Consider the following 25,672-nt stretch of genomic DNA (forward strand, 5'->3'; position numbering starts at 1 on the left):
CAGAGCAGGCCGACTCCTCAGCCGCCTTCCATTCAGTCCGGGCTGTGCTGAGCCCCACAGAGGCAGCCCATTGTCTTCCCCTTCCCCTCCCCACCCCCGCCCTGGGGTCTATGAGTCCAGCTTTGTTTTTCTATCCTCTTCAATGGTAATAGAAATGCTAGACCTCAATCCAAAATCGATACAAGGTATGCAGGAAAGGGGGTGGAGCTTTCATGCCCTCTCCAGGCGCCCCATTCTCCAAAAATGGTATCCCCCGTTTTCCGAAAGTTGGAGTTACATCACTTCACTTTTACAGAAGACCTACATTAGTACCAGTTTTCCATTACCAAAAGAAATCCAAAGAGGATTTTCACTTTTATGAAAAAAGCCACTACCATATTAACGTGGGTCTTTCATGAAGGCTAAGTTGTATAACAAGAACTTTCAGAAGGTGGGCGATACTCTTTGCTTTATACCGCTTCAATTTAGGAAAGGTTTCATAGGAATGCTCTACTTCTTTGTTTTTGTTTTGAGAGGCAGGGATGGGCAGAGGGGGAGAGAACCCCAAGCAGATGCCCCACTGAGCCCGGAGCACAACAGGGCTCGATCTCCCAGCCCAGAGGTCATGATCTGAGTCAAAACCAAGAGTCAGACGCTTAATTGACTGAGCCACCCAGGGGCACCAGGAAGGCTGTACTTTTGGATAGCAAGGGAAACCGGTATATGTCAAAAAAGAAAGAGAGAGAAGCATGCCTAATGTGGACTCTGAGGAAATCACCACCATAAATGCAAACTGATGTGCAAAGCGATGTCGGGGTCAGGGAGCTGCCGTGCTGCCCGGGTACTACCTTTCTGGGAGTGGCAGCACAGGCTCGGCGCCTGGCAGAGGCTTGGATGAAACATTTCATCTGTTACCCTGTTTGCACTGATGTTTGTTGTGGAAACCCTCTTCCTCATCTAGAGCACAGGCCCACGCCCTGAGCTTGCGCTCTCAGCGGATTCCACACAGCAGCGTCTCCTGGATCGGCTGGTGTGCTAGGTGTGCTGGCCCCACCTCAGCAGCCTCACGCCCCGTGAGTGAACGGTCACTCCCTGTGATAACACAGGTTTCACTGCATCTTCCCCCTTATCCCCCTCTCCCTGTACATAGCGAAGGCTGCCTCCCGAGGGCATCTCACAGATGTCTTAAACTAAGCCTCTCAGCTGTCATGTGGTGTCCCCTGAGGAGGAGCCTCCAATCTCTGATCCCCTCATGCAACACCAGCACCGCCTCCCCAAAATGTCCCCTCACAGAGTGGACACCAGGGTGGGAGTTGTTCGCTGGGCCTTTATACCAGTGTCCCCACATCAGAGCTGCCTGCCCCCCACAAGCAAGTGTTAGTGTTTAGCTGAGATTGCTCTTTCCATCTTCATGGGCCACTTCCATTACTGTTACGGCCTGTTGAATAACTAGAATTCAACCAAGTAAGTTTTTGAGATCTAATTGGCTTTCCTAATTGATTCATGAATCGGGCGCATCCTGTCTAGCAAGTAGAGGAGAGCTCCACTGAGCTGCAGGAAAGAAAAGGTTTTCAAAGGCAGAGAGAGAACAGAAAAAGAAATTATTAGCAAAGAATGCATTGTTTTAAGCAAGGTCACCCTTTTAAGGGAAGGGAAAGGGTCTATCAGTACATTTCCTAGTGCTGACCAGGAAATTCCAGGCTGACTGGTTAAAGGTTACAATCCCAGGGGAGCTGAAACTGCAGTTAGGTTAGGTATTAAGTCTTGGTTTGCTGACATTGGGCTTTTAACATAGGTGACTCCATTTTGGGCCTGAGGGTTTCTTTCTAACAGACTCCAGTGTGAATCCCAGAGGCTAATAAATGCCACACTGGACTCCAAGTCCATCCTCCCTTATGACTCTTTACTTGGACCCAGCGTGTCACACGCAATCCGTTTCCCTTAAGAGGTATCTCCCAGGAGACCACTTGGGCAGTGGACCCAGGCAAGACTGTCCTACATAGTCCAAGAAGCTCCTGATAGAGCTGTTAACCCCGTGGCTGCCCGTGAACCCACAGCTCACACTAGAGTGAGGTCCCAATTTGACCTGCAGCCTTGTGGAGACTGTGCCCACGGAATGGAGGAGCCCAGTCACCTCAGGCCAAGGATTGGGAAACAGATTCCCTGAGAAGGACACATGATGTGAGGAACAGTGAAAGCCTAGGATCAGGTGTCTCCTATGTCCAGGCCCTACATGTGGAAACTGTAACAAAACCAGGTTGATTGTGTCAGTCACAGAAGGAAAGTCAGCATAAATAGAGCTTAGAAAACCTGGCTTATCTCTCAGGATTGCCCCGGGGGCAAGGTAAATATTTAGTTCCAGCCCTGGAATGGTGCCTGCTAATTCAGTGTTTTGCTATCATTTTTTTAAATTCATTCATCTTGCAAACATCTGTCATCCCCCCCCCCTCCATGTGACCACCCAAGGAGTGGCACTTCCATACCGGGATGGCTAAGAGGCAATCCTTGTCTTACCTTCTATCATGTCAAGTCAGGGGTCTTGGTCAGGGAGATGGAGGGGAGCTGCCCTCCATTGAAGAGGGCTTCACAGAGGAGTCACTTTTAAGCTGGGTTTTTGGCTGGTGTGTAAACCTCATGAGAAGAACACAGGTAGGGAGGGGGCAGGGTAGAGTGTTCCAGATCTAGGGAACAGCATGTCTCTGGCTGGCTGGGTGACTTCTAAACGCAAGCTACCGTGGAAGTGCTTCCAGGCCAGCAGCACTCAGTCCAAGGGGAGCTGCTCGGACTGCAGGGTTTGTAGACCTGGCAGCCACTCACTGGAAGGGGCAAGTCCCTTTCTCTCTCCACGCCTCAGTTTCCTTCAGAAAAATGGTGGAGCACACTGATGATCCAAGGGTGGGGTTGAGTACCGCCCTGTACAGGGTCCAAGTCCCACTACCGCTAAACCACCGGCCAGTCACAGGTCCCATGCATTTCATTCCCTCCTCTGAAAATGGAGAAAATAGAAACGCACATCTCGGAAGCTTGTTTTAAGGATTAAGTGAGATAATAAAGCATGTTGCATAGTTTTACCTGAATAAGTATTAGCTGCTGTTAGTGTAGTGTTACTTGTGTGGAGTCAGGACTAGCAATGCTTGTCCCAGGGTTCTTCCAAGCCAGTCCTGATTGAAAGCCTACTACGTGCTCCAGGCTGTCTGGGCACTGATACCCCACAGTCCTGCAGGTTGGATCCCCCAGGAAGCTGACAGAGTTCAGTGCACAAGATGTTTATTGAAGTGCCTCTAAGGGGCGCCTGGGTGGCTCAGTTGGTTAAGCGTCTGCCTTCGGCTCAGGTCATAATCTCCGGGTCCTGGGATTGAGCCCCACATCGGGCTCCCTGCTCAACGAGAAGTCTGCTTCTCCCTCTCCCTCTGCCTCTCCCCCTGCTGGTGCTCTGCCCCCGCCCCCGCAAATAAATACATAAAAATCTTTTTTTAAAAAAGTGCCTCTAGGACCCACACCTGTGGAAGAGAGCAAAGCAGGGTTGGGCTGGGATGAGGGAGAGATGGAGCTGCCACACGGGCCCAGTGGTCACCTTGACTGGCCCCACCCAGAGCTCAGAAGCTGGAATGATCCCTTGGAGTCACCCCGAACTGGACTGACTGTACCCCCAACCTGATCAGTCACTGGCTGGAGGCTGCTGCAGAAAGGAGTGTGACCTTGAGTGAGGGGCTTCCTTGCCCTGGAGAGGCCAACGACTGAAGGCATCTGCACTCCAGCAGCACTCATCGTGGGGGGTGGGGGGAGCAGGCATCCCTAGGGCTTTGAGCTGTGCAGGACAGTGTCCCCCACAAGTAGTCAACGGAACAGATGAAGATCCCTGCTGTCCCCAAGAGGCTGTGCCAGTGCAGGCTTTTGTTCTAAAGATTACTGTCAGGATTCAGTGAAATAGTGCATGCAAATAATGACAGCTGAAGGTAGTGAAACAGATCAGGACGATTACAAGGAGAAAGGAACCAGAGGGGCGGCAGTTAGGCAGAGGGAACCCAGCTGCCTGCCGGTGTCTGGGCCCTGCTCTTCCTGTCCTCCACGCTCTGACGCGAGTGAGCACTCCAGCTCCCGCAGGCAGCTGAGTTCTGTTCCTCTTGAGTCTCTCCTGACTTTGTAAATAAAACCCTGGCATCAGGCCCCTTCTGACGTCACCTGGAGATGGCAGCCAGATGCTGCCCAAGGGCTCCCTTCCGTGAGAGGTGGCTGGTCTGCTGGGGGGAGCTGAGCTCAGGAAGGGGCCCTCGCACTCCAGCTCGCTGAGGCGGGCATCAAGCAGAGACCCAAAGAGAAGGAATCCGATTTCTGGTGTAGGAAAATGTTAGGGTTCGACGGCCAAGAAAGAGTTCTTGAGATGTCTTTGGTACAAAAAGGTGGTTTTATTAAAGCCCAGGGACAGGACCCGTGGGCAGGAAGAGCTGCACTGGAGTTGTAAGGGGTGGTGATTATGTACTTGCAAGTTGGGAGGGGGTTAGGGACGGAACAAACCTCCAAGGTCTTTTGGGGAAACAAGGTTTCTAGGACACTGAGGGGCCTAGCTATTGTTGGGGAAGGTCATTTATTATTGTTTAGTAAACCCTCAGTCAGGAGACCCTTCAGGTGTGTTATCAGTGGGCCATATGCTTGCAGGAGAATTCCTAACATGTATCTTGGGGTGGGCAGGTAGAGATAAAGGGAGCTTCCAAAGGAATTTCTGCATGTTTAAAGTAGACCCCAGGATCCTGGAGGGTCAGGCTAGGATTGCCTTTTGCCCCTTATCAAAGTGTCCACATCAAGGCAGTTGAGTCCCTAGAGAAATGTCACTTGGCCTGTCAATGGGCTGTAAATAGTAAGGAAACAAGAATTTTTCTTCACATCAGTTTCCTTGGCACCGACCTCTCCCAAGTCTTTGGAAAACTGTGGGGAGGAAGTCCACTGGCAGCCCAGGTGTACCCAGTTGCCCTCCCAACAGGGAACCTGATACCAGGCAGGGGAAAACCCTCAACCAGTTGCTATCAGTTCCTGGAAGGTGTGGCCAGCCGGAGGGAGAGGGGGATGGTCAAGGAGGAACTGGTGGTTGCTCAGTCTCTGACCCCTTCCTTTGTCCACCCTTCCCTCTCGGCCTCAGTTTGCCTGACGTAGGTGGGATGGGGGTAGGTCACCAGACCTGCTAAATACAAATTCAAGACACCCAGGTCAAGTTCAGTGGCAGATAAACAACAGATAATGTTTTAGTATAAGTCTGCCCGGTGCAATTTTGGAGATAGACTTAAAAAAGTGTTCTTTCTCTGAAATTCAAATTTATCTGGCAATCCTAGGTACAGATCATATGCTGGGGAGAGCCTGCAGCAAATCCAGACAGGACAGACGGCCAGGGACAGAGCCAGTGATAGAGAAAGGGACCCATCGGAGGGCACATCCGGTAATCCTGCAGCTCCCAAGGAAGGCCTGGAGGAAAGTGAAATGGATCCCACAGCAGGAACGCAGCAGGGGGCCTGGGGAGGCTCGGCCCGACTCTACCCTGGACCCCCACCCACCGAGGCAGGGACGTGAGCGCCGCAGAGCAGGCTGGGCCTCAGTTGGTCCCCTTGCCTCCCCCTTTTGTTCTGGGTGACCTTAGTCAACTCTGGGCAGAGGTCAGGTTGGGCCTGAGCTGTGTATGGGTGGGGTGGAGTGCTGGGGCGGGGGGATGTCCGAGTGTCTGAGCGGAGAAGCAGACCCCTTGAGGGGTCTTGCAGCTTCTCCCTTGCGTAGGAGCAGGACTGCAACCCCACCTCACCTCTGCTCCCCATCACAGAGGCAAATCGCGGCATCACTCCTCAGAATTTGGACCCCACCTACTCTTTCCTATCCCCATCCCTGGAAGCAGCCAGTTTCTCTTCATCTGTAGGTCCTGCCCAAACTTCAGTGCTCTTTCTAATAAAAAGAATCATAATGATAACTACAAATTATGGAATACATCCTCTCGGCCAGGCATCTTGTTTCATCCTGACAGTGACCTTATGAAGTAAATACCATCATCATTCCCATTTTACAGATGAGGAAAACAGAAGCTCAAGGAAGGTCAATCATCAAAGGCTCCTCGTTTGCTTTTCACAGCAGTAGAAGAAGACTCAAATCTAGGTCTGTGTGGCTCTGAGGTCCATGCTCCGTCTATTTTGTAGAGCTGGCAGTATTGTGCCCCGCTCGTGTCTGCCCTTTGGCCAGGAGTCTTGGGGGAGGAGCACAGACTGGGTTTTTTCCTACCCAAATCCTCAGTCCCTGGCACGGAGGAAATAATAGTATTTGTTGAAAGACTAAATCTTGTTGGAAGATCAAAATGTACCTTTATCCCTCCCCTGTCCCCCGGCCCTCTGCCTAGCCTCCCAGGCCTTGTAGCAGCCGACACTTGGAATGTGAAGAGCCTTCCATGTGTCCATTTTCAGCCGGGGCTAGGGCTCAGAGGAAGGAACTGGCTTGTGACTTGTCTGTCCTGTAGCGCCCCACCAAAGGAAGCCCCGCCCCAGGCCCGCCTGGGCCCAGGGACATGTCCTTAGTCCCTAGAGGAGATAATGCCTTTGTCCCTACTCAGTTAAACAAACAGAGCTGCTAGATGTGTAAGTGGAGGTGCTGCAGGAGCAGCGCCCTGCCCGCGGAGACGGGCCCGGCCCTCCTTTCAAGGTCACCGGCAGAAGCCAGAGGACCGCGAGGCCCGGTCCGATGGAAAGGTCAAGCTTAGCCCATTTCGTAGACGGAAAAACAGGCCCAGAGCAGGGAGGCCTTGCACCCATGCCACCAGCTGCCCTGCCTCTTCCCACACAGAAGCACAGAGCCTCGGGGTCATACCATACAGGGGCACTATTCATAATGGGGCCTCTGTATAGGCAACCCCTAGAGTCTGGTGTCAAAGCAGGCTTTCCGCATACCTGTGCTCACATGCACACTTCACCATCCATGACTCTGGGCCCCTGTAGACCCTTCTACTCTCCCCACCCCCACCCTGCCCTGTCAGATCAGAGCCACAGGAAGCAGGACCAGGAAGTGTGCAAACCGAGAGCCAAGATGGGGGAAGTTTATTTTCCAAGAATCATCTAAACACATGGGGAGTATTTTTAGCCCCTGGCTCCCACCCAGATGCCAAATCTAAACAGGGGCCAGAGGGAGACCAGAGAAATGGGCCATCGGGGCCATCGGGGATACAGAGCAGCCAGCGGAGACAGGGTGGGACAGGGTGCTACAGACCCCACCCTACCCCTGGTCCAAAGATACGTCTCCCTGGGAACAGCCACAGGCCAAAAGTGGGAGCTGAGGAGGTACAGAGAAGTGACCCCAAATTCTGACAGGTCCCCTTGGAAAGATGTTAGGGTTCAAAGCCAACGGCCAAGAATTCTTGAGATGTCTTTGCTGCAAAAAGGTAGCTTTATTAAAGCCCAGGGACACGACCCGTGGGGCAGAAGGAGCTGCACTGAGATCCTGAGGAGTGGCCCGTTATACACTTGCAAGTTGGGAGGGGGTTAGGGACAGAACCAACTTCCCAGGTCTTTTGGAAACAAGGTTTCCAGGATCCTGAGGGGGCTAACTATTGTTAGAAAAAGGGCATTTATTACTGTTTCGTAAAAACTCAGTGAGGAGACCCTTCAGATGTGTATCAGTGGGCCGTATGCTTAGAAGAGGATTCCTAACATGTATCTTGGTTGGGGGTGGGAGTGGAGATAAAGGGAGCTTACGGAGAAATTTCTGCATGTTTAAAAGTAGACTCCAGGATCCTGGAGGGTCGGGCTAGGATGGCTTTTTGCTCCTTACCAAAGGGTCAAAATCAAGGCAGTTGAGTCCCTAGAGGAATGTCACTAGGCCTGTTTCAAGAATTTGTCATTGCGCTGTTAAGTAGTAAGGAAACTGAAGGATTTTTCTTCTGCCTTTGTTTCCCACATCACCCTAACCTCTCTCTGTGCCTTGGCATCTCGTCTGTGCAACAGAGGAAGAACACCACCCTTACAGGATTGTAGTGAGGCCCATGTCTGGCACTCAGCGGGCATCCAACGGATGTGTCTCATGGTCTTTGCTGGGAGCCGGCAACCCCAGAGAAGTCGGGTGGTGACCCAAACTATCAGGCACTGGGCCTTCCCCAGGCCTGGCCGGCCACAGTGAATGTGTGTGCAAGCGTGTGTGTACACACTGTATGCCCAGGGCAGTGACCAAGGGGCAGTAGAAGTAAATGAAAGCAGGGCTGTGGGGAGGGTAGTCTGGGCCCTCTTTCTGAATAAGGGGGCCCCTGGCAGCCCCCTAACATCTCCGGCAGAGTTGTGTCAGGAGCCAGGCTCGGTCTCTAGAAAGGGGTCTGCCCAGGGTGGTGGGGCAGCACGGAAGGATTGAATTGACTCAGAAGAGGAGACTCTCTAGAACCCACACACCCCACAAGAGGGATTGCCTGTCAGGCTCAACCTCCAGGGTGTGGGGGCCAATTCCAGGAATGGCTCCAGCAGCCACTGGCCAGGAATGACCTTGCTATGAATCACGTGCTGACAGCACTTACTGGGCCGTAGGCGTGAGGGAGGGTGGACGCAACTCAGGGAAGACGTTTCAGCCCTGGGACCTGAACAAGCTGTGCCCATTCTGGCACCCACTGGCCAGGTTTATTACTGTGGGGTCAGGGGGATGAGGGAGGGTCACGTGCCTTCCCCCTGGGCTCCTCGAGTCCCTTGGAGAGAGCTGGGGCTTCTGGGTCCTGCTGCCCTGTTACTCACTGAATGCCGCCTGGAGGGCCCAGACAGGTGGGTGTGGGGCTTAGTGGTGGGGGGCACAGTTGGGATTTCTGAGAGCCCTGAGCCTCGGGTGGGAGGGGGTACTCTCAGATCCCCCAGGGGCTGCACCAGGAACCAAAGAGAACAGGTTTGGTGTCCACACACCCACTGCTGACACAGGCTGCCTGCTGTTGCCATGGTGACGGCAATACCACCACCCTCACGGCTACGTGGTCACCCGCACGAAGGGAGGAGGGTGCTTATTCTTGGTCACGGAGGGGAAAAGGGGAGGGGAAGCTCTGGAGGGGAAAAGGGCCGGTCAGGGGCCCTGAGTGTCAGGGTAGCAGAAGGTGTAGAGGTCACCTCCACCAACCAGCTCCCCTCCAGAGACCGAGGGCTTGCAGGGGGTGGGGGTGGAGGGGCTTCTAGCACTGGGTAATGGGATCCCTTGAGTGCCCGATTAGCTGGCACATCTTCCTGTGGGGAAGTTCACCACCTGCAGATGGTAGAACCTGCTAGAGCACCACCCCCCCAGGGACCCCTCTTCACCCAGCAACCCTCATTCTCCTCCCCTTCCCTGAGCTCAGGCTCCACAATCCAGCCCTGCCCTGGATGATGAGATCCCAGAGCCTGGGGCCCCTCGACCCCTGCTTGCCTGGCTTGGGACCTGTCCTTGGGCCCCTTATCTCCTTCTCCCTCAGTTTTCTGGACCCTCCTCCTCCCCATACCTGCCTCCTCCTGGTCTCACAAAGTGTCCAAAGACGCTCGGATTCACCTTGGATCATTGAAGCCTCCCCTCCCCCCTCCCCCCTGCAGCCCCTGCTTCCCCCCAACGGAGTATATCAGGCCCCTCTGCTCTAGCCTCTCAGGATCAAAACCAGCATCCTTACAATATCCTCCTATAAGCCCTCCCTGCCCCCCACACACTTAACCTCTCCCTTTTCCCCTTTACCTCCCCCACTCCCCGGCCCTCCAGCTCTCTCTCGAGGGCTTTCTCCTTCCCTCACCCCACTCCTGCTGGCCTTCCTGCTCTTCCTCTGACTGGCGCCCTTCCCTCCCCACAGGAACACCTGCTGGCTCCCAGATGGCCCCCCTCCCTGGCCTCATTCAAGTCTTCCCGATGTCCCTTCCAGCTGAGACCTTCCCTAACCACCTTCCCTTCCCAATTATGCTTCTCTGTAGCTCTTACTGCCTTCTGATACCTGTACAATGTTTGTTTGATTCACAGTGACTCCAGCTAGACTGGTGACTCCAGGAGGGCTGGCATTTTTCGTCTGCCTTCCCTGCCATATCCCCAGTGCCTAGAACATAGACGCTCAAGAAATATTTGGGCAAATAAATGAACACCCTGGCACCTCCCTTGCCTAGGCTGCACGCACACACGACCCGCACTCTCCAGCCCGAGGACAGAGGAGACAGCGCTGGGCCGGGGGCTGAGGCACCTCTACCAGAGCCCCACCATGTGGCCTCCATCCAGCCTGCTCTCTGTTCTGAGCTTCGGCTTCCTCCGTTACACAGTGAGGAGGCTGGATTGGAACTTCTGTGGCTTTCTCTGTGTTGGAACTCAGAGCCGTCTTTGCATCTCTCCAAGTGGGGTGTAGACAGGGAGTTCACAAAGGTGGGAGGGGGTGCCTCATGGTCCCTGCTCAGAAGGAATCTCCAGGACTTCAGGCCCTTCCCCTGGAACGGCGGCGGATTGAGGGGAACAGGGCAGGGATAGTCACAGGGATAGATAGAAGCTAAAAATAGACCTGAGAGAGTTTTCTCCAAAAATATATCCATTTAATCATCATCAAAATCCAAGCTAGGAAGCCTGAGGAATGGAGGCCCCAGGCCTCTACACGCTGAGAGCAGAGGTCAAGTGTCCAGAAGTGAGCGATCATCGGAGGAAGCCAGCCGTCAGGCAGGTGAGCATGGGGACCAGCAGGGCGGGCAGGGGCAAGGGAAGCAGCTGTCCCGGGGCCTGAGACTTGAACACGAGGCGCTGCCCCTGGTCCTGCAAGGGCCTGACGTTATCTGTCATTCTCAGTGTCTGTTCGTTATCATAGTATAGCTTCTTGGAGAATGTGAGGATCTGTGGAAGGGACCGGGCTCAGCAGGAAACCAGGAGCGAGCAGACCTGTGCTCCCTGCTGTGTGACCCCAGGCCAATCACCTTGCCTCTCTGAGCCCTCTTTAGTAAAGGGGCTCAGAATCTCTAGCTCTCAGGTTTCTTTTTGTTTTGTTTTGTTTTTTCCTAGCTCTCAGGTTTTTGTGCAGATGAAAAGAATAAGGGATGTAGAGTGCTTGGCACTGGTAGGGGCTTAGTTCCCACTAGCTTCCCTTAGCCAGGTGGACACACAGCTCACGGTTTTGAGGGCCCATAATCACTGATCTCTGCTGTATTATCACTGTTACTATAGAACAGTGGTTCTCAGACTTGAGCGCATGAGCATCACGGCGGGGCGGGGCAGGGGTGGGGGGCTTGTTGGGCCCCACATTGCCAGGCCCCACCCCCGGAGTTTCTGATTCAGTAGGACGGGGTAGGGGGCGGCGAGTTCCGAGAAATGAAATGTCTAGCATGTTGATGCCACTGGACCAGGGACCACCCTTTGAGAGCCACCGTTCGGCCGTGAAAGTATCCCTGGAGCAGGGATTTGGGCTCTTGGGTTCACGGCTGTATCCCTGGAGCCTAGTGTGTTGTAAGGCCTCGAGTACCCTTGTTGAATGAATGAACTGTTCTCCTGTGGCTGCACGGCCCCTCTCTCAGCTGCTCCTGGCCAGCCCCGGGCCCTCCCCGTTGCTGACACCTCCTCCTCCCGGTCCAGGACACCAGCTCCCTGCCCTCAGCTGGACAACTCCCATCTACCTGCAGGGGGCAGCACGGAGGCCTTTCCTGACTGCTTCTGCCACAGCCTCCCCCACAGCCCTCAAGCCAGGGACGGGATAGGCGAGAACTTTCTTGTCTGCCCCAGGGAGGGTCTATGGATTCAACCAACAGGACCTCAGCTCCCTGGGGTGCCCCATCCCCACCCCAGCCCAGGGGGCCTCCGTGAGGATCCAGAGGGATGGTTTCTGGGGAACTGGGTGGTGGGAGGCTGCACCCTTGGCTGGGGCCCCATGTACCTGATCCCTGTGGAGCTGAATGTGCTCCTGGAACACCGTCCAGACAACCATTTCTTGGCAGCCTGGAGTGGTGAGTGAGCCCAGGTAGCGGTAGTAATGCCTCAGTTTCTCCTTCTTGGGGAGCAAGTCGAACAGGCTGATGCTCTCTTTCATCATGGTGTTCATCTCTGGGGTGGGGGTAGGTACAGAGGATACCGTCGATTGGCGGGGGAAGCAAGGGATCCCTGAGAGCCCCGGCCACCGCATCACCCTGGCCCTTCCTCTGTAGGAAGAAGTCTCCTTCCCTCCCCTCCCCCCCAGCCACTCACTGGGTCTAGGGACAGAAGACAGCGCCTCCACCAGGGGCTGGAAGCCATCATTCTTCTCAGATCCGACCTGGAACAGAAGGGAAGGGGGCTTGAGAGGGACTTGTGGAGAGCCAGTGCTGACGACCAGTCCATTCTCCTGGTCTGGGGTGGGGAGGGCAGGCCGCTTCTGGGACTGGGGCCCTGAGAGGCACTGGCCTCCCCACCTGGGGGTATACAAGCTGCTGAGAAACAGAGGGGAAGTCGGGGGCCCCCCAACCCCCTGCTGCCTTGCTGGAATCCCAGATCTCTGGATCCGAAGAAGCAGCTTCTCAGCCCCTGGGGGATGAGGGTCCCACCTCCACCAGGAAGGCCAGCACTGCAATCTCATCTTTGGCATCCTGGGCCTCTTTCTCGTTCCTCGATGTGCCCTTCACTTTCTCATGTACTATGTGCATCTGGTGTGGGAGGGGAATGGAGAGAGGACCCGTGAGGGGGCTGGAGCACCCTTCTTGCCCAAGGCAGGTCCACCCAGAGCCCAGCCATGCACCACCCTGGAAAGGGGCCCTCACCTCCATGGCAAAGCGACCCCCATCGATGGTGTGCTCTGAGCCCCCATCCAGCACCTCAGACCAGTGCAGGTGCAGCTGTGTGGCCCGGTACTGGCCACTCAGTCCTCCTCCAGTGATGGAAGCCTCGCCCTCCAGCAACACCATCACTGCAGGGCACAAGAGGGGGCCGAGTCCTCGCACCCACCTCCCCTAGCCTCTCCCAGCCCCACCCACACAGAACCTTCTCTCCTGCCCCCCGCCCCTTCCCAGGCTACAGTCCTGAGCCCTGCAGGGACAGGATGGGATCAGACAGGTGGTACAGCCCAGACCTGTCGCCGGCCACGCGCTGCCCCAAACATGCACCTGAGCCCAGTCCCTCCCCTGCTTCAAGCCCCTCCCTGATGCCGGGGCCTTCTCCATGTCCAACCCCCTCAGCCCCGGGGTGACCTGCGCCTGGGCCCAGTTCAGCTGCTCCTGGCCTGACTCTGGCCCGTCCTAGCCCCGCTCTCTGCCTCCGTGCCCACGGCGCCACACAGGGTTTTCTGAACACCCCAAGCCACTTCACACCTCTGCGCCTTTGCCCTATCGTTCCCTCTTCCTAGAACGCTGCCCCTCCTCCACCCAGACCGCCCTGATGAAAGTCCTGAAGATACTGTGAAGTGCTCCTTCCCTTCCGAAGCCCGTCCTGTTTCCCCTACCCCTGGGCTTTGCAAACCCCCCGCAGCAAAGGTGGACCTGGAGGAGCCCCCTAGCCGCTGCCTGCCCAGGTCCCCCCTTTCACCTCCCCAGGACCCACCTGAATGCCCATTGTTCTGGACTTTCCACTTTTGCTTCTTGTCATAGCCAGAGAAGGAGAAGTGTCCCAGGTCTGGGTCTACCTGTGCCTTTGTAGTTACAATGTTGATGGGGGACTGGCGGTTCTTCTGGCAGTCTTCACCCCACTGGCTAGGCCCTGAGCAGGGAGGAGGGGTCGGCCGAGAGTCAGGGGCACATGGCACCTCCTCAAGTTCAAGGAGGGGAAGGAGGGAGTGCTTGGAAGCCCTGAGTGGAGTCCCCTGGAAGGGGGCCTAGGAAAAGACAAGCTGACTAACAGTAAACATTATCTGAGGGCTTGGAGGCGGGGAAGGAGCCCTTGGAGGATGCTGATTCCCTGAACACGGGTGGTTGGGGCTTGGGGAGGGGGCAACACTGTTCAATCACTGAAACAGGGCGTAGGCAGCAGGAGAACAGACTGCAGGGAAATGGATCAACAGTTGAAAAAAAAATGCTAAGGACAACCTCCCAGGTCCACCCGAAGAGGTGTCACTGGAATAGAACCAACTCTCTATTTTGTTATAAGAGGGCACCCAGCTGGCTCAGTTGGTGGAGCTTGTGACTCTCAATGTCAGGGTTATGAGTTCAAGTAGGGAGCCTACTTAAAAAAAAAAAAAAAAAGTAAAATGTGTCTCTATATCTGATGCTACTGCTGATTTGTTTGTTAGAACACTTCCCCTCTTAGTGACAATGACGGGAGATGCCAGGGAAGACTTGCGTCACTCTACCTTCCCTGTCCTCTGAACACCAGGACTGTGTGTGTGTGTGTGTGTGTGTGTGTGTGTGTGTGTGTGTGTTTGAAGAACTGATATCTGACTGGGGGACCATCATTACCCTTATCCTTCCCACCCTCCCTGGGTTTTCATTTTGACTTGGGCAGTCCCCACCACGCAGAAAAGCCCGTCCCCAAGACTTGCTGTACTCACCCAAGCAAGTATAGTTGGAGGCCTTGGCTTGAATCTCGTAGCACCAGTGTGACTCTGGAGTAGAGAGAGGAAGGATGTGAGGCCTGTGTCGGTGTATTTGCGCACACATGCATCTAGGAATAGAGTTGAGCTGTGTGCATATAAGCAACACTCTGTGTGTGTGTGTGTGTGTCTGTGTCTGTGTGTGTCTAGTGTACACACTGGGTCAGAGACTAGGAATATCCCTGGAGTCAGAGACCCCCTTGGGTTGGGGTAGAGCATTCCTGGAGTCTGGGACAGAGGCCCAAAGGAAGGAGACTTGAGAAAATATAGGGATGGGGACAGAAGTGGTAGAAGCAGCCAGGCCCCAGGTGACCCATGGCTGATCAACTGGTCATCGTGCCCAGGGCACTGGTCCTCAGGCTAAACAGCCACTCTTGAGGGGCCTTGGGAGGTCCTCTGAGGCCCTCACTGCTACCCAGGGGCTGGCCTTGACACTCCTCCAGTTGCTATCAGCCTCTTCCTCCTCCCTTGTATCTCCCACCCCAAACCTGGAAGGGAGGTTTGGGGTGGGAGGGCAGGAACGGAATTAGGCCCAGGCTCTCCTCCTGGGACAATAGAGCCAAGTTCAGCTTGGCTGCCTTCCCAGACTTGATCTGGGATGATGGAGATTAGATTAGCCCTTCCCTGGAACACACGCTCTTGTGTGATTAAGACCCATTCTGGACTAAACTCTCACAGCCCACCAAGGAAGGCAATCAAGGCTTTTCCCCTGTCCCACCACCCCAAAATCCTGGGACATGAGAGCAGATTCGGATTCTAATCCCAGCTCTGGTTCAGGGCAGTAGAGCCAGCATCCCTGAAAAGAGGCTGCACTGCAAACATACTAACTAAATGCAAGATATTACCCAACAGGGGAAACTGCCAGGGCAGGGTGCCTTGGAACCTTCTGCGCTTTCTGCTCAGTTTTTCTCTAAACCTAAAACTCTCTATAATTACAGTCTTTTTTTTTTTAAGATTTTATTTATTTATTTGAGAGAGAGAATGAGAGCTAGAGAGCATGAGAGGGAAGAGGGTCAGAGGGAGAAGCAGACTCCCTGCTGAGCAGGGAGCCCGAGGTGGGACTCGATCCCGGGACTCCAGGATCATGACCTGAGCCGAAGGCAGTCGCTTAACCAACTGAGCCACCCAGGCACCCTATAATTATAGTCTATTGATTAAAAAAAAAAAAAAAAAAGGCTGCAGCAGTAGGGTGGACAAAACATTTGATCCAGAGCTGGAATTCTGGCTGGACCACTTTGGGGCAAGTCACCTTAATCTCCCTGAGCCTCAGTTTTCTCATCTGTCAAATGGAGCTAAGAGCATCCGCCTCACTGGGCTGTGGGAGGATGAAATGAGAGACAGTAGAGTCGTCCAGGCAGCCTAGAAGCATAGTAAAGTCCCCAGTGAGTCCTTACTTTCCCTGGCCTCCCTCCCACTGGCCTCAGATCAGTGCGCAGATGGCCAAAGCCCGGGCTGGGCAGAGAGGATAGAAATGAAGTGAGCTGGAAAGAAATCAGGGATGAGAAAATTCCCAAGAAAAGCACAGCTTCCCACTCAGCCTGAGCTGAGGCCTCTGAGCACCTCCGCCCCCTTCTCTCGGGGCTGCCTCCATCCACCCGACCTCTGCTGAGGTCTCTGGAATGAGGCCAGGGTGGGGCAGGAGCCAGGAGGAGGTCAGGTTCTCAGTAGGGGAGGGGACGAGGGGCGCCAGGCCAGGAGAGTGAGCATCCCTGGAAAACGGGCACCTTCTCACTCCAGGGCCCTCAGAGCCAGCTAGGGCTTTGCATTTGCCAGCTCTGGGTCCGGGGCTTCGCCTGCCGCCTGCCATGCCAGTCCGACCTCTTTCAGAATCTTCCAGTTCCTGCAGGGTCCTCCCCACTATCCGCTGCCCCCCACCCCCCACCGAGGGGCACTTCCGCATCCCAGGAACCCCTATGTGTGTCAACTCTGCAAGGGGCAGAGGCCCCTCTCTGCAGGTGGTCAGAGCTGCGAAGTTGGAGCCTGCTCACCTGGCTCAGTCCTGGCTCAGTCCTGGCTCTCGCTCTTGCCTAATCTCTACGGGAGAGGTCATTAACTTTCCCGAGCCTTCCATTCTACCTCAGGCAGAACGAACTGCCACCCAACAGCCCGGGACTGTGGTCAGGGTCTGAGGAGACGATGGATGGAGCTCACTTGTAACCGTGAAAGGCTCCTTGTTGTAATTCACCTGTGTCCTCCCCTCTCAAAGGTCCTGAAGGCAGAAGGGGCCTCCAAGGTTGACTGGAAGCCCCAGTGGAAGCTCTTCCAGGGGAAGCCTTGCTGAAGCCAGAGTCCTGAGGAAAAGCGGACCCTTCTCTCAGCCTCCCCAGGGCCCATCTGGTTCAGGCTGAGCCATTCTCGGGAATGTGCTCTTCCCTGACTCTGGCGACGGCTCCTGGTTTTGTAATGGTGACCTCTGATCCACTGTCTTAATTGTGGAGACTTTCGACCCGTGTGACTGAATGCTCTTGTAACTACCCTCTTCGGGAGGCAAGAACCAGGAAAACAGTGTTGATGAGGCCAGGGGTCAGGTCTGTGTCCATGGGCTGAGATGGCAGGGTCACAAACCAGCTCAGGTTCCTGTATTCATTCATGAGAGGGCTGCCCTTGCAAATAATGACAAGCCTGCTGCCTTAGTCCATCTCCAGAGGGCCTGGGAAGGAGAGGGGCTCCCCACAGACAGATCTTGGCTCCAAGCTCCAGGTTCTACCTAGGTGACCCGCCCTGACCAGGGATGCATTCATAGACCTCGCAACATCACCAATCACCCAGCCACTGTCCCCCCACCCTTGACTTGCCCCCCCACCCAACACCTTTCTTTAGAGTTGACTCAAGAAGTTCTCTCTGATGGACCTTGCTCACTCTACCCACCCCCTCTGTGGGGAAGAAGGAACCCTGGAAACCAGCTCAGCAAAACCCTAGTATGTCCTGGCAAAGTCTCAGCATCTCCCGGCCAGGGTTCTGGGGCCCCAAAGAGACCTCGGATCCTCTCCCCTCCTCCTCCCTCCATGGCAGCAGATGCTCTGGGTCGTCTGATGTGTATCCTGGTCACTCTGCAGCCTCAAGTGTCCCAGGGGATGAAATGGGTAGAGGAAGACAGGTCCCGAGACAGTTTCCAGTCAGAAAGCCCCACGCTTAAGGGGAGCACAGCTTGTAGGAGGGGGCAGCTGAGCTAGATTCCTGGCTGGCTGGCCCCAGGCCAGTGGTAGAGCCATGACGCCATCACGCATGGGGGCGTCTGCCATGCGCCACTCAGGTACCTCACTAAGCACTTACATCCACTAGCTCACCTGAATCCTTAAAACACCTGAAGTCAGAATTACTATCTCTATATTGTGAGAAAACTGAGGTGAAGTGACTTACCCAGGGCCACACAGCTACAAAGCAACGGAATTAATTGCTAAGTGTTTCTCTTTTCTCTTTCTACTGAGCCCAGCCCCTTAGGTAGGTTTCACACTCCATGGTTACATACAAATTTTTTCACATCCTGGCTTTCCTCTTTCCTCCTTCCTCCTCTCCTAGGAAGAAGCCAGTAGTTTCTGCAAGATTCCCCTCATCCCCTTACCCCCCCCCCCACACACACACAGAGCTAAATCTTTCCTGCAAAGGGCACATTCCTGCAAAAGCCTTCTCTGCGCCGAGGGCACCTTCACCCCTCACTCCACGACTCCAAGAAAGGAGCATCTAGCTTTGGAGAGGAAGTTTGGCCAGCTGGACCCGAACGGGGGACCATCGGAGGGGTAAGCTGAGCCGGGGACTGGCGGATGAGGGCTTCCTGCAGAGGAGATGGTCCCCTATGGGGCCGCAGAAAAGATGCCTCCCCGGATCCCTGTGCCCAGCCGTGGGGTTGGAGGCGCTTTCAGCTCCTTATCAAATATTAACACACAACCCCTGCCACCTCCCACCTAGGTGAATAATTAAGAGCTCGGCCACATCAATCTTTAAACGAAAATCACCCTGGCCGGAAAGACCGGCTCGGCCAGGGCCTCGGGTCTCCTCGTGTTCCACCCCCCACCCCCCACCCCGCCGCCGGCTCCCATTAGGGCGCTGGGGGCTGGGGAGGGGAAGGGGGCCCGGCAGCCTCGGGTGACAAGGAACCCAGGGTGCGAAGCGGAAAAGCCAGGTCCCCCGCGCTCTGGGCGGGGAGCAGCCCCTCAGCACTGAGCCCCGGCGGGACGGACAGCGACCCGGGGACAGGCTGAGGACCAAAGAAGCGGGCAACGTCAGAAAGGGCGAGAACGGCGTGCGCGCGTCGAGGCTGGTCGGAGAAGCGTCCACATCACTGACTCGCACGCTCGCCGGGCCGAGCGCCCCGAAGCCCCGCAGAACCCGCAAAACCCCGCAGCAGCGCACACGCGTGCACACAGCGCTCCGCCGCCGCACGTGGCCGCCCAGCCCGCCGTCCCGCCCCGTGGCCGCGGCGGTAGCCCCCGCAGCCCGAGCCCCGAGCCCGGCGCGCGCCCAGCGCCCCGCGCGCACTGGGGCTGGGGGCGCCGAGGGGCCGCCCGCCCAGGGGCCGGAGGGGGGCCCGCGCTGTCACCTGCGCTGGCCAAGGGCCGGGCGGCGGCGAGGGCCAGGAGCGCGGGCAGCAGCCGCATCCCGCACAGGAGCCGAGACGCCGCCGAGCCGGGGGTCGCGTGCCGAGGAGGCCTCCGGGGGTGCCGCGATCATGCCGGCCCCGGGTTTTATAGCGGAGCCGCGACGGGAGGGAGCCCCGACAGAGGGACGCGGGTAGCGGCTCCTCCCCCTGGCGGAGCCTCCCCTCCTCGCGTCCTGTCCCTGCGCTGAAATCCGCTCCCCTCCTGTGCTCCCACCCCCTGCCGGGCCACCTTGTGCCTCGTGCCCGCACCGCCACCACCCCGCCCCCGCCGCCGGCTCCGCTCCTCTCGCCTCGGACGGAGGCAGCGCCCTGCCCCGCACACCCAAGAGCGGCCCGCCCCCGTCTCACACCTGGTCTCTGGTTTGGGAACGGGGTGGTGGTGACCTCTCGAGGTACTTGATCGATACAAGGGTGGGTGCCCGGATTCCTGCCTTTGATCACTTTGGCCTGGACCCCCCGCGCCGCCCTCTCGCTCCCTCCAGTCTGCCGGGGCCTTGGAATAGGCCTGGGCTGGAGGTGGACGGGTAGAGATAGCTTCCCGAGGATGGTGCTGTCGAGGGATGTGTGCTGGTGTTTCTTGAATCCGGTGTCCCCAGAAAGAAGGCTTGCTTTTCTCGCTCAGGCTGTGGTCGCTGATTATCTGGTCTCTTTTCTGTTTCCTCCCAGGCTGCTCCAAACTTAATTTCTAAGCAGACCAAAGACACTTCTTCCAACACGGAATGAAGATGCCTCTAAATTGCTGTGTGAGCATTTATGTGATGGCCAGAGCAGGAAGACAGGGGCGGTGAGGGGCAGAACTGAGAAATAGATCCCAAGGGGCTTATGGAGTCAGAGGGAGGGGGCTGGTTCCTGTTTTGAGGCCCCCAGACCCCTGAGATGCGATGGAAAGAGAAGAGACAGGGGTCTGAAGGGACCCCTAGTTCTCTCATCTGCCAGGATCTTCAGGGGGGTCCAGGCTTGAAGGAAGCCCTAGCATTTGGGACAACGGGGCTGAGGGCAGTCATAGAGAGGAAGCTGCCCCTGGTCTCAGGAGGGGTACTCTGTCTCCTGGCTGCCTCCCCCCAGCTGCAGGGCCTCTAGACTCTTTCACGATGGCTCTAGGTACTCTGCGTCCCACATCGGGTGGGGCCTTCTGTGGGGGTTTGGAAAGCTCAGTCTTGGGTAGGGAAGAGGGACAGGGAACCAGGCAGCGGGCCTGGGCCCCCTTCATCAACAGGAAGCCCCTGTTTTCTGGTTTAGTCGCTTCCCCATCCGCTGCCAACCTTTCTGCTCCCACTGGCCTTTGAACCTAGGCTAGGGACCTCTGAAGAGGGATTGCTTCTCCTAGAACTCTCCAGGCAAAGGGGCCTCCTCCTTGCTCAGAGTCCTGGCTCTAACCTCTGCCCCCCCCCCCACACCTCCTGGCCCAGGATCACAGCCTCAAGGAGCAGCTTTGATCCTTCGGAGAGGGGAGGGGGCGTCCACATCATGTTTAGGGCTCTATTGTCTACACTGCTTTTGAATTTAATCAGCAGCTGAGGCTGTGGCAGTTAGGGGAGGGATTCCACACCCTAGGGCCTTTTCTGGGGAGTGGATTTATGTCCTCAGGGCTATAAAAATATATCTCTCAGGACTGGGGAATGGAGTGGGGAGGAACCCTATTCCTGGGAATGAAATGTACTTCAGGGGGTCCGTGTGACCCCCCCAGGCCAGCCCCCTGACTGGCAGGAGAGATTGAAAACCTTTGGTGGGGTTAAGGGGCTACTGATCAGTGACCTTCGGACCCACTTCAAAGTCCATCCCCTTGGGGCCTCCCAGGGGAGAAGAATGTGATGGGGGAGCTGCCCTTGCTCCACACCTGCGAGTGTGCCCCCCTAGCATGCAGGGGCCAGCGAGATGGGGGAGAACCGAGCTCTGGTGTAGTGTCCCCTCTGAGGCATGGAGCATGCATGGGAGGAGGTTAAGGATGGGAGCCTCCTCACGGATGTGCCTCCATCAGGGACACCACAGAGGCTGTACATGGGCAATGCGGGACGTTGGGGCATGGCTCCTGCTCTGTATGGCATCTCCCCAAGGCTACACGGGGCAAGAGGCTCCCCGCTTCTAGGCTTAACATTCCCAGCCTTATCTCCCAGCCAACCCCCCTGTCCTGGCTTGCCATAAACTAGTCACCTGTCACTGTCTAGGCCCAGGGCCCCGCTCCCATGGAGGGGACAAAGCCCTCATTCAAGCAGGGGTCATTAGAGCAAGGATGGGCCCTGTCGCGTCTTAGTGACTTACAGGGCCCATAAAGCTGCCAACCCCAGGCCCACTGGCCCCAGCCCTGGCGCGGTTTCCTTCCTCTTACTCTGCCCAGGCTCCCCAAGTGTCCTGCATTCAAGGCTCTGCGCTTCCTCTAACCTAGGCATGGCCTTGGGCAACTTTCCTACTCCTCTCTGATTGCAACTTCCTTGGCTGTAAAGTGGGGATGGGATGGTCATCCCTGCCCTCTGCCAATGAACAGTTACTGAGAACCAGCTGTGAACCAGTACCTGCCCAGCCCAGGCTTTCACAATGCACCTCATGGCTCCTGGGTGCCTCCTCCCCTGACCCATGGTTGTCGCAGAGATGAATCATGGCTCTCATCCTCTGGGGATGCTCACCCCCATGGCGCCGTCTGGTGTGAGGTGGTTCCCAGTGTTCATCAGTCAGAGGAAGGCTGAGCGTGTACCCCTAAACAGAAACCCATCGCACCTATGTTCAGGCAGCAAGGTGGGCTGACAGAGTATGAAGCAGAAGCTTAGAACCCGCTTTGGAGCAACACTGCTCTGGGTTCACATCCCAGCCCCACCACTCACCCTTTACCTCCCTCAGGCTCAATGTCCTGATCAGGAAAATGGGGATAAAGACAGCACCTCCCTCACATGGTATGGTTAGGCTCCAACTATGTGATGCTAAGTGAAGAGCCTGGTACAGGTCTAGACACTCAGTAAGTACTCAACAAACCTCAGCTCTAATTACTAGCCATTAAGGGCAAAAATGGCACATGCCCTTGATTGTATAGGAGCCCAGAGAAGTGGTGCCTCAACCAGCCAGTGAGTGGAGAATTGGAGAAGGCTTCCTGGAGGAGATGAGATCCACACTGAGTATTAGAAGACAAGTAGATGTTAACCCGAAAAGGGAAGGGAAGTCCAGCCAGAGGGAACAGAATGAGAAGAGGCAGAGTGGGGTGGCTAGTCACCAAGTGAGAGGTAAGGGTGCTGAGAGACAGAATTGGGGAGGTATTTGGCATCAGATGGATAGGACCTGTTTGTTGGGGTTAGAAGGTTGGATTGATACTTCTTTTGATGAGGGGGTAGATCTCAAGAGCCTGATTTTCTAGGTCAGGAAACCTCTTCAGAGAGGGTCCCTCGGCCCTAGAAAGGGACAGGGATCCTTAATTACTACTTTGAGTCACAAAAGAGGAAGCTGAGGCTCAGAGAGAGCAGAAACTCACCTAAGTTGCCCAGCAAAGAGAGAGCAGAGCTGAGATTTGAACCCGGGTCTCCTGCTTCCCTCCTCATTTCCATGCCATTTCACCCCCCTCTCTCAAACACACACACACCTCCCTCCCACAGGGATACCCAGCCTCCATCTCCCATTGCTTTCTGCACTCTCAGGGCCTCCTCGGATTAGCAGATAATTCAAGGAAATGTTTGCAGAGACTCCAGGTTTGTGTCCCTGGAAGTTAAGATGAAACCCACATGCGGAAGAAGGTTTAATCAATATTCTCCTCTCCACCACTCCCCAACCTGGATCTCTGCCATGTTCCAGCAGAGACAAGAAAGCTCCTTTCCTGCTAGCATCTGTGAAAGCTGCAGTTCTTCTTCCCTCATCCTCACGCCTACCCTATTTCTCTGGTCTATAGGGAGAATCCTGGGGGAGAGTGGGGGGGGGGGCAGAAAGATTTGGAGGCTCTCATGGGGGCAGAATAGGGGCCTCCTTAGTGGAGGAGTTGGTGGAAACTTCTGCCCTTGAACATTTTGAAATAACAGCAGTAAGAAGCATGGGGAATGGTCCAGCAGTGGAGATGACATATGTTCTGTTCCTGCCCTGCAGAGAGTTCAGGAAAACTCCCCCAGGGCTGTCCCCCTCTCTTCTGTGTCTCAACCACAGGAATCCAGGCTCACACCAGCAGGAGGCTGGGATCAGAGCTGCTTTGGATTTTCCAAGTGTATCCACTTACGTTCTGGTTTCGTGATAGGAGAACCTCCGAAGAGGATGATGAGGGTGGAACCAGGTGGGGAGAAAAAGGCAGCCTTGGGGGAAAAGGGGACATTCCCTCCTCAGTTCATGATGCGGCCACATGAGGAGAACAGGCTCTTTCAGGTGTGTGTGTGTGTGTGTGTGTGTGTGTGTGTGTATGTGTGTTAACTTCTTTTTCTCTGATTATCCAGGTAATACTCATTGTAGAATATTTTTGAAAGAAGCAGTGGGGAAAAATCACCAAAAACCTTATCTCTCAGAGGCAACTATTTTACAATTTGACATATTTTTAAGAAAAAAAATTAAACAAAATAATCACCTCCCCACCTTAATCTGTTTAATTTTTCTTTCTCCCTCTCTCTCTCTCTCTCTCTCTCTCTCTCTTTTTTAAGATTTTATTTATTTATTTGACACAGCGAGAGAGAGACACAGCGAGAGAAGGAACACAAGCAGGGGGAGTGGGAGAGGAAGAAGCAGGCTTCCTGCTGAGCAGGGAGCCCGATGCGGGGCTCGATCCCAGGACCCTGGGATCATGACCTGAGCGGAAGGCAGACGCTTAATGACTGAGCCACCCAGGCACCACCTGTTTAATTTTTCTGTCTTCTCTTTCTGTCTTTATCTATAGGAAAAACACTGTTGACATAGTGAACAGCTCAGTGTCATGCTTTTTAACCTTCACATTTCAGTGTAAACATGAGTCCACCTTACCTCACAGCCTTTGCAACTGTCATTTTGTGGTTCCCATTGTACCCAGGCTGTGTCCTCAGCTGACTTCCCATTGTAAATAACACTTGAAGGAACATCTTCCACTGAGGGGCAGAGCTGTAGGCTGGGGAAGGAAACCAGGTGTCCCAGGGCCTTCCCCCAGCTCCTCATTGAACAGAACTGCCATCAGTTCAGGAGAGCAATGTGGAGGTGGGATAAAAGAGAAGGCAAAAGATTTGTGTGGGACCCCTGCCAAGGGACCCTCAGAGGTCAACTGGAGAATCCGAGCCTGGAGTCTCTTTGACCTCGGGTGTGCCTGTAAGGGAACATGTGGGAGGGGGCTGGGGAGATGAGGGGGTTGTTCTGTGTAGATCTGAGGGGAAGAGAGGCTGGGAGGAAAAGTGTGCAGGTGGGTGCCTCGGCCCCAGGGTGTGTTTGCACAGCAATGGCGCCCTCTGCTGTCCCTGTGCTTCCAACCCATCAGGGCCTTTTACACTTCCAAGTTCTTGCCACTGGCTAACTAGATCAGTCTGTCCTGCCCCGGCGTTTTTCAGTTGGGCATGGGTGTCATCTAATGACAGTGAAAGAGCATGCAGAGAGTTGGAAAGCAACTCGTTAGGGTCACCCCATACCTGATTCCCAGAACTTTAGCCCCCTTCAAGAGACTTCACACCATGACCACCGAAAGCAACCTCATTTCACACCTGAACTACTCTCAGATATCAGAAGGGAAACGGAGACAAGTACTTGAGAATGTGTCAGCAAGTACCACACCCTAGCTCCTTCCTTCAGGTGTGGCCCTGGCTCCCCCATACCCCGGGGACATGATGAAGGTGTCAGAGCCGCAGATAGAAGCTGAGATTTAGCAAGGCTGCATAGATTGTTCACCTCCTGCCTCTGGTAAGAGCTACATGTGGGTACATGTGGGATGGTAAGAATAATCTGCCCTGCCTCCTCCCTTATTCTGGCAACCAAGGGAGGTGGGGGGCAAGTGGCTGCCATAGTAAGTAACCTCAAAGTTAACTCTGAAATGTAGTTAAAGTTCGATGAGACCTACGCTAGATGGGACTGGGCAGGGCTGGCTTCATGAGTGTGGGACTTGTGTAGACACAGAGGGGCCGCACTTGTTTGAATATTCTGCCGTCGCCCTCTTGACATTCTTTTTTTTTTTAAGATTTTATTTATTTATTTGACACAGAGAGAGAGTGAAAGAGCACAAGCAGGGGGAGCAGCACGCAGGGGGAGAGGGAGAAGCAGACTCCCTGTTGAGCAGGAAGCCCAACACGGGGCTCGATCCCAGGACCCTGGGTGGATCTCCACCCTCCTAGGGCTGGCCAGGAAGGAGGCAATGGTGCCTCAGAGAACCCATGGGCCAGCAGCCCCTTGTGGAGCCCTCAGCTGGGTCACATTCTGCTTTCTCGAAGCTTGGACTCCGGCGTGCTTGCAATTCAAACCAGTGATGGTTTGAACTGTTAAAGCAGAGGATGATCCATGCAAGTGATTGGACAGTGTGAACGTGTCCTAGAGTTCGGGTCGGATTCTGAGTGGAGGCTACAAGTGGGGGATGTGGCTCCCAGGAGGGATGGGAGTAGTTGGGAGCTTCAGCACCGTGAGATGGACAGCACCCTTGAGGCCTGGGCTGAAATCCTACTGGGGCGGTGACAGCCCCACTCCCCCACTGTAAGTTTTACCCTGGGAAGCAAGGCAGAGGAGTGCGCCCAGTAGGGCCAAGCCCCTGAGCC

General features: G+C 55.3%; 1 protein-coding gene across 1 annotated transcript; it reads right to left on the minus strand.

The window, feature by feature from the left end:
• Positions 1–10,465: 10,465 nt before the first annotated feature.
• Positions 10,466–19,091, minus strand: CA4 (carbonic anhydrase 4). Its single transcript, XM_028109334.2, has 8 exons — positions 18,963–19,091; positions 14,384–14,437; positions 13,441–13,596; positions 12,666–12,811; positions 12,453–12,551; positions 12,118–12,184; positions 11,810–11,976; positions 10,466–10,779 (listed from the first exon to the last, which is right to left on the minus strand). The coding sequence occupies exons 1-8, from the start codon at positions 19,018–19,020 to the stop codon at positions 10,585–10,587; spliced, it is 942 nt and encodes a 313-aa protein (XP_027965135.1). The 5' UTR covers positions 19,021–19,091; the 3' UTR covers positions 10,466–10,584.
• Between the last annotated feature and the right edge of the window lie 6,581 nt (positions 19,092–25,672).

Source organism: Eumetopias jubatus, unplaced genomic scaffold (assembly GCF_037043125.1).
Source record: "Eumetopias jubatus isolate StellerSeaLion01/CBP00866 unplaced genomic scaffold, mEumJub1_p1.0 scaffold_10, whole genome shotgun sequence".
NCBI lineage: Eukaryota > Metazoa > Chordata > Mammalia > Carnivora > Otariidae > Eumetopias > Eumetopias jubatus.

What these genes read in the sequence shown, in the direction of transcription:
- CA4 (XM_028109334.2), bottom strand. Translation starts at nt 19,020, where the DNA reads ATGCGGCTGCTGCCCGCGCTCCTGGCCCTCGCCGCCGCCCGGCCCTTG. An exon ending in CTCCAACTATACTTGCTTGG is followed by an intron (nt 13,597 to 14,383) that starts GTGAGTACAGCA and finishes CTCCCTGCTCAG; the next exon opens with GGCCTAGCCAGTGGGGTGAA. An exon ending in TTCAGCTCCACAGGGATCAG is followed by an intron (nt 10,780 to 11,809) that starts GTACATGGGGCC and finishes TCCCTTCCACAG; the next exon opens with ATCCTCACATTCTCCAAGAA.